The following is a 14,978-nucleotide window of genomic DNA, read 5'->3' as shown; positions in this document are numbered from 1 at the left end:
CATATTATGAATTCATCTAGACAAGACCTAGCAAGACATAGGAGGCTCCAACCTAGATCCAACCCAACTCCAAGCGTAAATTACGAAAATCATATGGAGAGTCTAAATGACAATCTATAATTCTAGAAAGGATTCAAATCATTCACAACTATATAATCCTAAAAAAATTAAGTTAAATATTGTACTCACGTATTGTGGGCATTTCATAAATGGTGCGCATTTGCTTCTTCTATAGCTATCCTCTAGAGTAATGACATTGGTAAAATTGACTTATCATATAAATATGAAATGGAATAAATAATTATCAAGTGGAGATAACAACAAACAAATATAATGAAAATAATCATGGAAAGACTTGAACAATAACTACATACAATTAGTTGTCATCATTAGTGACATTTCCTTTTGCATCTTTCTTAATGCCATAATTTGTAATTAAGAAAAATATAATTTTTCTGTAATTATAAATAGGAACTCAAAATGAGTACTAATAATAAAATAAAAAATAAAATACAAATCAATGTTAAGAAATAGAAAACTATAAAATATAATAAATATTTAAGAATTTAATCCTATAATCTAAATGAACAAAAAACTAACAGCATAACTAAAATAGATTAGAAAAAAGAAATATTGATACACTTTTCTTCGGTTAATAAATTGTTTATCTTAGCAAAATGCCAAAGGAAATTATTATAGTTCTTTAAAAGAGTAAAAATACAACTAAAAGACCATTAAATTCATATATAAATAAATCATAAAATAATGAAAAATATTAAAAAAAATTAAAACAATAAAAAAGTTGAAATTATAAGATGGATGGAGTTAATTTTGTTAAATGAATGTCTGGTGAAGGCAATGCGGTCGAAAAATCAGGTTTTGGTATCCCCATCCTTCAACCAAATATAATTAAAGAAATACGAGGGAGATAAGGGTCTACCTTGTTGGAGGAGGTCAAGGAATTGGATAAGTGACTAACAAAGGTAGAGTTTTGAGTAAAGAGAGAGGCCCTAAGTTGGTTTGGACCATTGTTTTAACTTCCCTTTCAGAAGCTTTGAGCTTTATAGCAACAATACCACTAGTTGGTCCGTAAACATATCATTTTTTACAAATCCTCCATAAACTAATACAAAGACATCTTTGAACAACTTGCTTTCAAACCTGAATGGTCTTTCGCCAAAATTGTTAATCTTTGTGTTTAGGACAATAGTTCAGTGGTCAAATACAACCTTTTTCAGCAGTGTAAGCGACAATCCAAGTTTGACAGCAAGGAACAATTCTTGCTATTTTATTAAGTTGACCTGATTGGAGCATAAATGACCCATAACTAGCTTTTAAATAGATTGACAATAATATTGTCAATTCTAAAAAAATAATCAGGTCATTAGAAGTAATTTAATTAAACAATGAATTTTTCCACTTAATTATATTGAAATATATGACATAAAATTATAAAAAAATAAGTCTAATAATGATCGTTTGTGATAACCTAAAAGATCACTTTAATTTCGTGCAATATAAAAATAAATAAGAAAGCCATCATCTACTTAATAAAAGACTTATGAGAATGTTGACCCAACTCAATCCTTTACTTAGTGATTGAACTGAGTTTAATATGGAAATGATGTGTGCCATTGCATGTGCGGCTAGGAAAAGGACGGAAAATGGCCCAAAATGTTGTCGTATCATCAAAAAATAGCAAAAAAAAAAAAGAGAAAGAAATTGAAAAAAGGAAAAACTTTCAAATAATGTGGAAAAGTGGAAAATGTTTGTCTAGAGGAGAGGATACGGTCGTCAGTCTCCTCTCGGAGATATGACATATGGTTTACTAAACATATATTCAAAAGAGTGTGATATTCAAAATGACTTTAGTGGCGATTAAGGTTGTGGGAAGAAACACAAATTTTAATGGACCCGTTGTGAATCATTAGAATGTGAGACCATATTTTTTTAATTTTTGTGTTGGATCAAAGAATATATAAGAATTCAATAGTTTTTTTTAGCATTTTAGAGCTAATGTATGACATAGCCAAGTAAAATTCTACTTCATTTTTTCGTGTTATGAATGGGTCTAATTGGATGGCTCCTAATGTAACAAATGAAAAAAATCTTGATTGGAAGTTGTAATGCTCAATTGAGGTGATCTAGAATCAATGAAAGGTGTCAATTTGGTATATTTAGCATCATTTGTGATTTTTTTATACGTTTGTATACTTTGGATGGTAAAGAAGGTATGTGAAAGATGACAAAAGTACTTAAAATTATAAGGAAAATTAATTAAAATAAGAAAAAATTCTAACTCATGGAAGTTTTGGAAATCAAGGATAACTGGATCTCAATTAGCCAATTTACAGCAAGGTAGAAGAACTAAAATATTAAGGATAACAAATAGATTTTATATACGCCGATGGCAGTAAGGGTAACACTAAGTTGAGACCATCTCGGCTCAATTTTTTTCTGAAGTAATCAACTTTAACAAACCATACCCAAGTTCAATAAAGCTCGACTTGTTTATTAACAAAATTGCTCTTAAGAATGGATTCTTAACATATAAGATATCACCTCTTCTACTATCGAACTTAGATAACATTTATAATGTGTTCCATGTTCCTTAGAAAATATGAATCTAGTGTATATCATAGTATCGACCATAAGCCAATCAAACTTCAAAGGTCTCTTCTACCACTGGACATAGCTGACATTTAAAATGTGTTCCATGTTCCTTAGAAAATATGAATCTAGTACATATCATATTATAGGTCAGTCAAACTTCAAAGTGACCAAACTTAGGTGGAACATTCCAACCATATTAGACAAAAAATATATTAATAATTTAAAGGTCCAAAGTAATTCCATTAGTGTAGGTTATTTTGTAAAACTACTTTGCAGGAGAAGCCGTATAAGAGTCTAAAGAATGAAATAGAGAAGCTTCACCCTCATCCTTTTTTTAAAGAAAACAAATTCTTCATGTCAATTTAAAGTACTAAATTCATAAAGGATGGTAGTGGAATTAAATGTAAGGGAGAGGCAATTAGGTAAAATGGGGTGGGGGTGAGATTTAATAAAAGGAGCATTGGGTAGTTTTTGGAAAATTCCAGAAAGAAGAAGAAGAAAAAAGAGACTAAAATATTAACTATAAGAGATTAGAAAATAAAAATATTGATACATTTTTCTTCGGTTACTAAATTTCTTAGAAAAATGGCATAAAGTAATAAAAATAACATTTAAAATATTAAAAAATAGAAATTATAATATGGAGGGAGTTAATTCAGTTAAATCGACGTCTAGTGAAGGCAATGGTGTGTTGGTATCTCCATCCTTCAACCAAAGATAATTAAAAAAATTCGAGGTAGATAAGGGTCTACCTTGTTGGAGGCTATCAAGGGATTTGATAAGTGACTAAGGTAGAGTTTTGAGTAGAGAGGGAGGCCCTAAGTTGGTTTGGACACTGTTTTAACTTCCCATTCAAAGGCTAGGAGCTTGATAGCAACAATACCAACAATTGGTCCAATAAATAGATCGTTTTTCTACCAATCCTCCATACAACTCATACAAAGACATATCTTTGAACAACTTATTTTCAGACCTGAGTGGTCTTCGACCAAAATTGCTAATCTTTGTGTTAAGGGCAATAGTCCAGTGGTCAAATACAACATTTTTCTGCAGTGTAAACAAAAATCCAAGTTCGACCACAACAAGAAACACCTCTTGCTATTTCATTAAACTAACCAGATTGGAGCATAAATCAACCCAGAACTAGCTTTTAAGTAGATTGACTATAATACTGTCAATTCTAAAAATATTAATTAGGTCATTTGAAGTAATGTAATTAAACAATTAATTTTATCTCTCCATTATATTAAAATATATGACATAAAATTATAAAAAAATAAGTCTAATAATGATAGTTTGTGATAAAATAAAAGGTCACTTTGATTTTCTACAATATAAAATTAATTAAGAAAGTCATTTGCATCATCTACTTAATAAAATATTTAATGAGAATGCTGACCCAACTCAACCCTTTACTCATTGACTCAACTAAATTTAACATGGAAATAGAGTGTGCCATTGCACAAGCGAAAAGTGCAAAAAACTATGAAAATGAAGTAGTAAAAAAATGAAAAAAAGAAAAACTTTCAAATGATGTTGAAAAGTGGAAAAATGCTTGTTTGGAGGAGACGATTCTGTCGGTAGTTTCCTTTCGGAGATATGCCATATGGTTTACTAAAAAATATACTCAAAAGATAGTGATATTCAAATAACTTTAGTGGCAATTAGGGTTATGAGAAGAAAACACAAATTTTGATGGACCGGTTGAGAATCATTAGAATGTGAGACCATATATTTTGAGCATTCGAGAGCTAATGGATGACATAGACAAGTAAAACTCTACTTCATTTTTTCATGTTATGAATGGGTCTAATTGGATGGCTCCTAATGTAACAAATGAGATTGGAAGTTCCAATGTTCAATTGAGGTGATCTAGAATTCTATTCTCAAGAATTCAAAAGCATTTTGAATTCAATGAAAGGTGTCGGTTACGTATATTTAGCATCATTTGTGGTTTTTTTGTATACTTTTATACTTTAGATGGTAAAGAAGGTATGCAAAAGACGACAAAAGTAATTCAAATTTTAAGTTAAATGAATCAAAATAAAGAAAAATTCTAACTCATGGAAGTTTTGGTAGTCAAGGATAACTGGAGCTCAATTACCCAATTTGGAGCAAGGGAGAACAACTAAAATATTAAGGATATCAAATAGATTTTATATACATCGATGTCAATAAGGGTAGCACTGAGCTGAGACCATCTCAGCTCAATTTTTTCTAAACTCATCAACTTTCTCAAACTGAGCCCAAGTTCGATAAAAGCTCAACTTGTTTATTAAAAAAATTACCCTTAAGAATGGAACCTTAATTTTGTACCTTATAAGATATCATAATGTGTTCCATGTTCCTTGGAAAAATACAAATCTAGAGCATATCATATTATCGACCATAGGCCGGTCAAACTACAAAATGACCAAACTTACATGGAATATCCCATCAACATATTAGACAAAAAATATAATAATAATTTTAAGGTCCAAAGTTATTCCATTAGTACAGGTTATTTTGTAAAACTACTTACCAGGAGAAGCGGTATAGGAGTGTAAGAATGAAATAGAGAAGCTTTACCTAGGGGTGGCTTTGAACCGAGCCGGCTCGGTACCGGCTCGGTTCGATTCGTTATCTATCGAGCTCCAGCCGAACTCGAGCACCGAAATTGTCTCGTTTACCTTAACGAGCCGAACTCGACCGAAGTCAGGTTTGGTTCGTCGGCTCACGAGCCAGCTCGAGGTGAGTCGGAATCGGTATCAGGATCGGGAGTGGGAGCGGAAGCGGGATCAAGAGCGAGGGGGGGAAAATTTTTTCCTCCCCTCGTCACCGCCGTGTCCCTCCCGTCGGCTGTTGTCGCCGCCTCTACCGTCGTCGCAGCTGTTCGCCGGCCCCCCTCCCCTGCGCGAAGATGATCTCGCACGTGCGAGATCATAAAGTAAAAAAAAAAAAAAACTTTTTCCATTCGAAAAAATTAAAAATAAATTTTATAGAAATAAGTTTCTATAAAATATTAGTGTCTCATATTTTTTTTAAACATTTTTCTAATTGAAAATTTTTATTAAAAATCATATAATTTTCTAAGTAAGATTTTCGTACCAAGATGGGGTAGAAAACTATATAGAAATTTTTTGAATAAGTATATTAACAGTTGATGTTGTAATACTTTTAGCATGAAGCAATTTTCATTGTAATTTGGTGTTTGATATTTTATTTAATTAAAAATTTATCGATAAGTATAATAATATATTAGATTGATTATTAATTTTTATTTATTTCCCTCGAAGAGACAATAAAAGGTCCATTTAACTTTCCTAAGAAAATTTTAAAATATTTCTTGTAATTTTCTAATAAGTCACTAATAGTAATAAGATTTTATTTAAAGGTTTTTTTGGGAATATGTATCATAGGAAAAATATTTTTAGTTTTTCCTAGAATATAAATTTTCATCTAGGGGGATTCAAAAATTACAAAACAAGATAGACAACAATTGGAGTAAAAAAGATTAATATTGGTGCATTTTAATCCATTATTGAAATTCAATCTTGAACCTCCCCTATCATTATATTTTTTAAAAAATATATGCATAATTTTATATATAATTTATTCAAAGCCACCCCTACGGGCGAGATCATAAACAAGGAAAAAAAAAACTCTTTGTCCCTTCCTCATGGCTCTTAAAGAAATTGAAAAGATATTTTAGTAGAAATACGTTTCTAGAGACTATTAGTGGTTTTTTCAATAAATGTTGAAAAGACATTTTTTGTAGAAATATAGGGACCATTAGTGCCTCATGTTTTTTTAAAATATTTTTCTAATTATAAATTATTTTTAAAAAATCATATAATTTTCTAAGTAAGATTTTCTTGCCAAGATGGATAGAAAACCATATAGAAAAATTTTGAATAAGTATTTGACAGTTGATGATATAATACTTTGAGCATGAGGCAATTTTCATAGCAATTTTGTGTTTGACATTTTATGTGATTAAAAATTTATCGATAAGTATAATAATATATTAGATTAATTATTAATTTTTATTTATTTCCTTAGAAAAGGCAATAAGAGGTCCATCTAACTTTCCTAAGAAAAATTTAAAATATTTCTTGTAATTTTCTAGTAAGTTCTTAATAGTAATAGGATTTTATTTAAAGGATTTATAGTTTTTATTTGGGTGATTGTAAATTGATAGTGATATTTCATTTAACTTTGTTGTGTTTGATTATTGTATGAAGTTTATTTATAATGTTATGCAGTGTATGGAGTGTTTAGACTATTTTATGGAGTATATAAACAATTTCATGGAGTGCTTATGGAATGTATAGACAATTTTATGGAGTGTTTGTGGAGTGTTTATGCAGGTATTATGTATATTGATTATGCCCAATTTTAAATAGAGGTCATGCCGAATTTTATACAAGTATTATATATATAGATTATGCTCAATTTTAAGTAGAGGTTATGCCCAATCTTATACACGTATTATATATATAGGTTATGCCCAATTTTATGTAGAGGTCATGCCCAATTTTATGTAAAATATATGCATAATTTTATACACATTTTATTCAATATATATTTTTTGAAAAGTTTTAAATATATGTTGAGGCTCGAGCTCGACTCGAAGCTCGGCTCGAACTCGTTGGGCTCGAACTCGATAACAATTTTAGGCTCGAGACAAGGCTCGACTCAAAGCTCGGCCCGAAATATTTAAATCAAGCTTAACTCGAACATAGGCAGGTTCGGGGTCGGCTCGGCTCGAAGCTAGCTTTACCCTCGTCGTTTTTTTTGAAAATAAATTCTTCAAGTCAATTTAAAGTACTAAATTCATAAAGGACGGTAATGAAATTAAATGTAAGGGAGAGGGAGCTAGGTAAAATGGGTTGAGGTGAGATTTAATAAAAGGAGCAACGGGTAGTTTAGGGTTTTACGGTTTAGGGCTTTGGAGAAGAAGAAAAGGGCGAGGGAGCTCAGCGCAGGAAAGAAGAAGAAAAAGAAGAAGAAGCGGAGGTAACTACGCTCATGCGTTTTCCCCTCATCTTGCTTCTAGTGTCCTCTCTGGCCGTGCCCTCCTCCTTGGGTTCTCTGGCAATAGAACTTTTGATGCTTATTTTTATTACCTAGATGGGTTAGAGCATGAGTTCGTTTTTGCTCAATACAGCAGATTAGATTTTATTTTGCGTTGTTAAAATTTTGTTGTGGAGGTTATGTTCCTCTTTTTACAGATTTTCTTTCGTTTAAGTCTTTGTTAAAAAAAAGGGGTTTTCGATTTCTGGGTTAGATAGAGGTTAGAGGGGTTGAAATTTGAAGCTTTTCATCTAATATAACCGAATGATTTCTGAGTATAGGTTAAGATTTTTAGGCTCTGTATTATTCTTTTGCGGAACTTTTGTTGTTAGACTCGTCGAAGAAGGGACTTTTATTTCTGGGTTGGGAGGATGTTAGAGAGATTGGAGCTCGATGCCTCACCTAATACCGCTGAATGATGATGTTTCTCTGCGGTTCAGGTCCTTCCGAACATAAAAAGTTCTTTTTTTTTCCATGCTTTTGTTTAAGATGTTTACTTTTAGAGGATCCGCAAGTATAGAAACTCTTCAAGTATTTCACTGATTTTTTTTTGAATCTCTTTCACAATGTCCTAAGGCTTTGTTACCTTTTTCATGATGAATGTATGATATTTGTGGTTTTCAAAAAATTTATAGGGGGTTATTGCTTTTGGCCGCACATGGTGGTTTGAACGAGTTTTATCTTGATTTTATTTACATCTAATTTGGATTTGGTGATGGTACCATCCAACACTTATTTAGTTTGCACATTTAAGATTTTATGTATCAGTTTATATTTAAAATATTTGATCAATAAATCTTTTTCTTTTATTTTGTCCACTTTGTTGTAGACCATCATGGAAGGTGACGTTTGGATAAAACAATTTTCATTGCGATACGGAATGGGTGGAATTGGAAAACAAAAACTCGAGGTATATCTAGCTTTATTTACATATGCTAGTCATCTTTTGTTTTTTCATGAATATATTTTAACGTGATGGATAGTGTATGTAGAGAAATCATTTGTTTAGTTGTATGTATTGATTTTATTTGATCAAAAGGAAGCATCTTTAAGGTCTGTTTGGAACCCCTACAAATGAAATGAAAAGAAAAGAAAAGAAAAAGAGGAGAAATAAAGTAATTTTATGCTGTTTGGTAGCAGAGAATCATGTAGAGAAAAGAAAATGAGAGAGCAAAATAGTTTCTCTCTTACTTTTATTATTTTTCATCTTAAAATGATGGAATTTCAAGAGAAAAGGAAAGAAATAAAAAGGGATAGAGAAAATACAAACTTCATTTTTTATTACTCTACTGTCAAACAACAAAAAATCACTTTCTTTTCCATTTTCCTTGTGCATCCAAACAAGAGACACATTTCTCTTTTGTTTTCTCTCTTATTTTCTATGGGCATCCAACAAGAGAAAAACCTATTTTCTTTTCTTTTCTTTTCTATGGGTGACAAAAAGACCCTTAAGTTATGTTTGGAGATTACAAAAAAGAAAAGAAAGGGGGAGAGAAAGTGATGTTGCATTGTTTGGCAGCAAAGAATTGTGGAGAGAAGAAATTGAGAGAGAAACATGCCATTGTCAAATGATGGAATTCCAAGAGAGAATCGAAATAGAGACGATAGAACAAATTTCATCAGGCTGAAAGAGGCTGTCCTAGTTCGTTCTGAGGATGCAAATTCTCCTCTCTAGTTCTCTTTCCTCCCTCGACCCCCATCTTTTGCCAGAAATTTCTTCATCAGAAGGTATGTCTCTTTCCTTTTGTCTCCCTCTTTCTCCTCTCTCCTTCTAGTTCTTTCTTCTTGCGACTTTACTTCGGTAATGTCTCTCTTAGCAAATTTGTTCCATTTATCTCTTCTTTTTGCCCAAATCCTGGTCTCTCTTCCATTTATTCTAATTGAGTCATTGTTTCTTCTTTGGTATCGTTTCTCTTCGCCACTCTCTTCCATTAATCTCTTCTTCTTCCCAAATCCTGGCATTTATTCCAATAAGCATTCGTCTCTGCCTAAGTTTATTCTTCTTCCCAAATCACCGTTTTCTTCTTCCCTTTGCAAAAGCTTTGACCATCCTATGAGGGTGTCAAACAACATGCTTTTAACTCGGCATCTATCTACTTGTGGATCCCACTCCTAAGATAGTATTGTGTATTTCATTGTTTTTCCTTAGACTTTGCCTCTTTTTTTGATGCTATGTGATTAGGGGTGGCATTGTACCGAGCCGGTTCGCGAGTGGCTCGATCTCAGCTCGGTTCGATTCGATTTACCTGTATCTTGAACTCGGTTCGAGATTCGGGATAAGGCTTGTCTAAGTTAATGAGCCGAGCTCGACCGAACCACGGTTCGGTTCGAAAGTTCGCGAGTCGGTTCGTTAACTTAATGAGCGGCCCGGGATTCGGGGGAGTCAAGATTCAGGAGAAGAGCGCCGCGGGAGCAGGGGTTTCATCCTATCTTCCATTTCGTCTCTGGCACTAAGGGTGGCTTTGAACCGAGCCGGCTCGCGAGCTGCTCGAGTTCGGCTCGGTTTCGGCTCGGTTCGAAACGTTATATTTCGAGCTCGAGGTGAGCTCGAACTCAGGGATGGGCTCGTTTACATTAACGAGTCGAGCTCGAGCAGAGCCCGGTTCGGCTCGTCGGCTCGCGAGCCGACTCGTTAATATAACGAGCGATTCGGAGATCGGGGATCGGGAGACCTCTTCGATTCGGGAAATTTCTTTGCGAAACCCATACCTCCCTCTGCCATTTCCATGCCGTTTCAGCGTGATTTCTTGCATAAATCGCTGTCCGTCGACAGGTATTCAGGGGAAATGGGGGATTTGGTCTTCAAATCCCTCGTTCTCCCTCTCCTTCTTCGATTCCTCGATTTATTCCTCTACGATTTCTGTCTCTTCTTCCTCAAAGATTTCTTTCTCTTCTTCCTCTTTGATATCTTCATCCAAGCTTTTCCTCGCCGACGAGACGAAATCGACGGTCCGACGGAAGGAGGTAAGGTTTTAATTTAATCTTTCTATTTTTTTTTCGTCGTCGAGCTAACCTAAAAAATGTCTAACTCTCACTTGGTTTCTCAGCTTCGTTTCTCAGCAGTGCTTCTTCATTATTGGAAAGTCTTTTTGGATATCCGAACGGCACACTCTGTTTCTGTAAGCAAACTCAGCTCTGTTTTTTTTTTTTCCGATATTTCCAGCTGACAGTTCAAAGTACACTCGGGAAGAAATCATTGTAAGAAAACTGATATGAATTTTATTTCATGATTTTGAGTGTTGATACTGTTTGATTTTTTGAAACGGTGAGTTCTTGATTTAAGGGTAGAATGTAAGAAGATCATTTTATACAGATTGTATAAGTTGACCTATTTTATTCTCTTAATTTTATTTTTTTTGCTTGAGTGAGCCATCAATTGCATTCTAGCTGGCTGAGAGCCAGGAAACTTCATACTGAGCTAACATTCAAGAAGGAAAGGAAGGGTGGGGGAGAAAAATCCCCCACCTTGTCATTTGTTATGTTTTTGTATATCTCAGAATGACTTACTAAGCTCAATTGCTATAATGTTTGGAAAATAGTTGGTTGGTTGTCAATGATTTTTTTGCTCAAATTCCAGTGTTCTTATTCTAGACTTTCAAATATTTTTATGTTGTGGGATTTTGTTTCTTTTTTGCCTTCTTATTTTTAGGTGTCTGGCCTCTATAAAATTTTGTACGTTTATCATACATTTCAGCAATAAACAGCAATGGTATTCAAATTGTTAGCAATGGAATTTTATTTCATGATTTTGAGTGTTAATAACATATTCTGTTCAATAATACTCTATTATAGTTAATGGAATCAGGAGTTTTCTTAATTGCATCCAACTTCTCTTTATTATAAAAAAGAATAAAAAAAGTTAGTTTTTGTCCTTCTTTCTTAATTCTCATTGAACTTATATCTATTGCTGTTCTTGGTATAGTGGGGTATTGAGTTTGAATTTCATTTTTTTTCATTTTTATCATTAATTTCTTGGTATTGAGGTTGAATTTCATCAGAATATTAGAAGAGAATGTTGGTGTGCTTATTTCCTTATCTTAGAAGTTTTTAAATATATATATAAAAAAAGGATCGGTATATTGGACTGGAAACTATTGGGTGCAGGGCTACTGGCTCAAAGAGACCCCGCTGCATTGAATGACAAGGGTCGTTCCCAATTGTCACAATGTCACACACCTTCCTCTAAGAATAAACAAGTATCTTAAATTATGTGTAGGATCTTTGTTGTTCGGATAACTTTCTTTTCTTTATGTTTTTAATTTGTAATTTTGTTTTTTTGTAGAAGTAAGAATGTCAACACCTCCTCAATTGACATCAATAATTAACACTAGTTCTAGTGTGACTATAAATAGTGACTCAACTCCACCAGAGTCACTACCCTCTGTCATAGAAGTGGGCCCAGATGAAATTACCATAAATGAGGATGAAGGTGATTCTACTCATACTTCAAAAAGACAAAAAAAGTCTCATGTGTGGTTGGAATTCAAAGAAGTATCACTTAATGGTACAAAAAAGGTTCAGTGTGTTCATTGTAAAATCAATTTGAGTGTTATTAGTAGTGGAGTGACCACACATATGAGTCGACATTTGAAACGTTTGCACTAGTAGAAAAGTGGCAATGAGAAAACAAAAAACCTTAAACTTTCAACCAGTGGGAGCGTGTTCTAATGTTGATCAGAGTCCATTTGGACTTCCTTTTATGGATTTTGGAGGAAATTATGATCAAGCTAAAATGAGAGTACTCATTGCTTATTGGATTCTTATGCATGAGCATCCATTCATGATAGTAGAAGAGGAGGGATTTAATTTTATAATGAAGATGGCAAATATGAATTATGAGAAAATATCCCGGAAGACTATTAAGAAGGAGTGTATGGAGGTGTATGAGGTAGAGAAAAAGAAATTGAAAATTTTGTTAAAAGAGATTAACAAGATTAGTCTTACCACGGATCTTTGGAAGTCTCAAAATCAAAAAATTAAATACATGGTTATTACTGGGCATTTTATTGACAGTAATTGGAAGCTACAAAAACGAGTCTTGAGTTTTGTGCATGTTCCTCCTCCTCATCATGGCGTTGATATAGCAGATGCTATTTACAAGTGTTTGAAAGAATGGGAGATTGAAAATAAAGTTTTTAGTATTTCAGTTGATAATGCTGCATATAATGATGTTTGTATCAGAGTTTTGAAACAAGATTTTTCAAGGAAAAAAAATTTGGTGTGTGGTGGAAAGTTGTTTCATGTGCGTTGTTGTGCTCATATTTTGAACTTATTAGTCCAAGATGGTCTTGTTCAGATTAAAGATATCATTGATAATGTGCGTGAAAGTGTCAAATTCATAAATTTGTCTGAGGCTAGACTTCGCACTTTTTCTGAAATTGTACAACAATTAGAACTTGGTGAAAAGAGGTTGGTTATTGATTGTCCAACTCGTTGGAACTCCACTTATGACATGTTGTCTTCTGCATTAAAATTCAAAGATGCATTCTCTAGATTTAAAGTTAGAGAACCAACATATGATTGTTTGCCAAGTTTTGATGAATGGGAAAAAGTTGACATGGTGTGTGAGATTTTAGAAGTTTTTAATACAATTACTAATATAATTTCTGGGAGTGACTACCCTACTTCTAATTTGTACCTTAGTGAGGTATATAGGGTAAAAGAAGTTCTGGATTTTCATTCTACAAATGAAAATGTTTTCATTAGGACAATGGTTAGTAGAATGAAAGAGAAATTTGAGAAGTATTGGGGTGAATGCAATTTATTGATGGCTGTTGCTTCAGTTTTGGATCCAAGGGTCAAATTAAAGTTGATCGAAATGTGTTTTCCAGTGATATATTCTATGGAGGAAACTACAATGAATATAAATTTAGTTTGACGCACCTTATATGAGATCTACGATGAATATGTATCCTTATATAATGTGGATATTAGAAATGAAGAGATTGTTTTAAGTACTAGTAGCTCTATGGGTGTTTCCACAAGTCGTAGGCCTTCATCAAGTTCAGGTTGGTCAAAGTTGATGAGTTATATGAAACAAAAGGATGTAGTTAATTTACCAAGGTCAGAATTGGAAATTTATCTTGAAGAAGGTGTATATAGTTGTGAGGAAACTTCACAATATGATTTTGATGTTTTAGAATGGTGAAAAGTGAATCATATAAAATTTTGAGTATTATCTAAGATGGCAGCAGACATCCTTGTAATTCCCATATCCACAGTAGCTTCAGAGTCTACATTTAGTGCTGGTGGTAGAGTAATAGACTCATATTGTTCTTCCTTGGCACCAAGTACAGTTCAAGCTTTGATTTGTGGCAGTGATTGGATTCGGGTTCTTCACGGTGTAAAGAAAAATCAAAAGGTGAATTTCTTTGATCAATTCTTTATTATGATATTTTTTAGTTTTATTTATTAAAATTTTGTTTTATGATTACAGCCTGAGAAGAAGAGTGTAGAGATAATGCTACCAGCTACATGATTTTTCATGTTTCTCTCATCATGGTAATTTTAATATTTTTAACGACATTAAGTAACTAGTAATGGAAGAGTATTTTTTTATCTAACAATAACTAATTTTATTTTTTTGTTTTTGTCGTAGGTGGAGATTTTGCTCATGCAAGGATGTATATTATTTTCTAGCATTAAGAGAAACAATTATAGTTTGTAATTTTATAATGGATTTATAGTTTTTATTTAGGTGATTGTAAATTGATAGTGATATTTCATTTAATTTTGTTGTGTTTGATTATTGTATGAAGTTTATTTCTAATATTATGCAGTGTATGAAGTGTTTAGACTATTTTATGGAGTGTTTATGTAATGTATATATAATTTTATGGAGTGTTTATGGAGTGTTTATGGAGTATTTATGAAGTGTTTATGGAGTGTTTATGGAGTATTTATGGAGTGTTTATGGAGTGTTTATGGAGTATTTATGGAGTGTTTATGCAGGTATTATGTATATTGATTATGTCCAATTTTAAGTAGAGGTTATGTCGAATTTTATACAGGTATTATATACATATATTATACTCAATTTTAAGAAGAGGTTATGCTTCAATCTTATACATGTATTATATATATAGGTTATACTTAATTTTTTGTAGAGGCTATGTCCAATTTTATGTAAAATGTATGTATAATTTTATATATAATTAATTTGATATATATTTTTTGAAAAAATTTAAATGTATGTTGAGGCTCGAGTTCGGTTCGAAGTTCGGCTCGAGCTCGGTTAAGATTTTTGGGCTCGAGCTCGATAACAATTTTAGGCTTGAGACGAGGCTCGGCTCGAACATAGGCAGGTTCGG

The 14,978-nt window shown here is 32.7% G+C and overlaps 1 protein-coding gene across 5 annotated transcripts; it reads left to right on the top strand.

Annotated features, from left to right (window-relative positions):
* The first annotated feature begins 7,520 nt into the window (after positions 1 to 7,520).
* LOC137937834 (uncharacterized) lies at positions 7,521 to 14,450 on the top strand. Of its 5 annotated transcripts, none has more exons than XR_011109665.1 (7): positions 7,521 to 7,611; positions 8,498 to 8,578; positions 9,188 to 10,632; positions 10,716 to 10,787; positions 13,987 to 14,029; positions 14,105 to 14,169; positions 14,267 to 14,450. XR_011109665.1 is itself a non-coding variant. In XM_068783014.1 (7 exons), the coding sequence occupies exons 3-6, from the start codon at positions 10,395 to 10,397 to the stop codon at positions 14,144 to 14,146; spliced, it is 417 nt and encodes a 138-aa protein (XP_068639115.1). In that variant the 5' UTR covers positions 7,521 to 7,611; positions 8,498 to 8,578; positions 9,188 to 10,394; the 3' UTR covers positions 14,147 to 14,169; positions 14,267 to 14,450. The 5 variants fall into 5 exon arrangements, 2 of the variants coding, with proteins under 2 accessions (XP_068639115.1, XP_068639113.1); XM_068783014.1 differs by having other exon boundaries at positions 13,965 to 14,029; XR_011109666.1 differs by lacking the exons at positions 9,188 to 10,632; positions 10,716 to 10,787 and having other exon boundaries at positions 13,965 to 14,029; positions 14,267 to 14,447.
* Positions 14,451 to 14,978: the final 528 nt, after the last annotated feature.

The sequence above is a fragment of the Aristolochia californica genome, unplaced genomic scaffold, assembly GCF_029961685.1.
Source record: "Aristolochia californica isolate CCGP_79_NKW_82.1479 unplaced genomic scaffold, dmAriCali1.0.hap1 SCAF_7, whole genome shotgun sequence".
Lineage (NCBI taxonomy): Eukaryota > Viridiplantae > Streptophyta > Magnoliopsida > Piperales > Aristolochiaceae > Aristolochia > Aristolochia californica.
The sequence above is the reverse complement of the archived record's forward strand: the minus strand, read 5'-3'. Positions and strand labels throughout refer to the sequence as shown.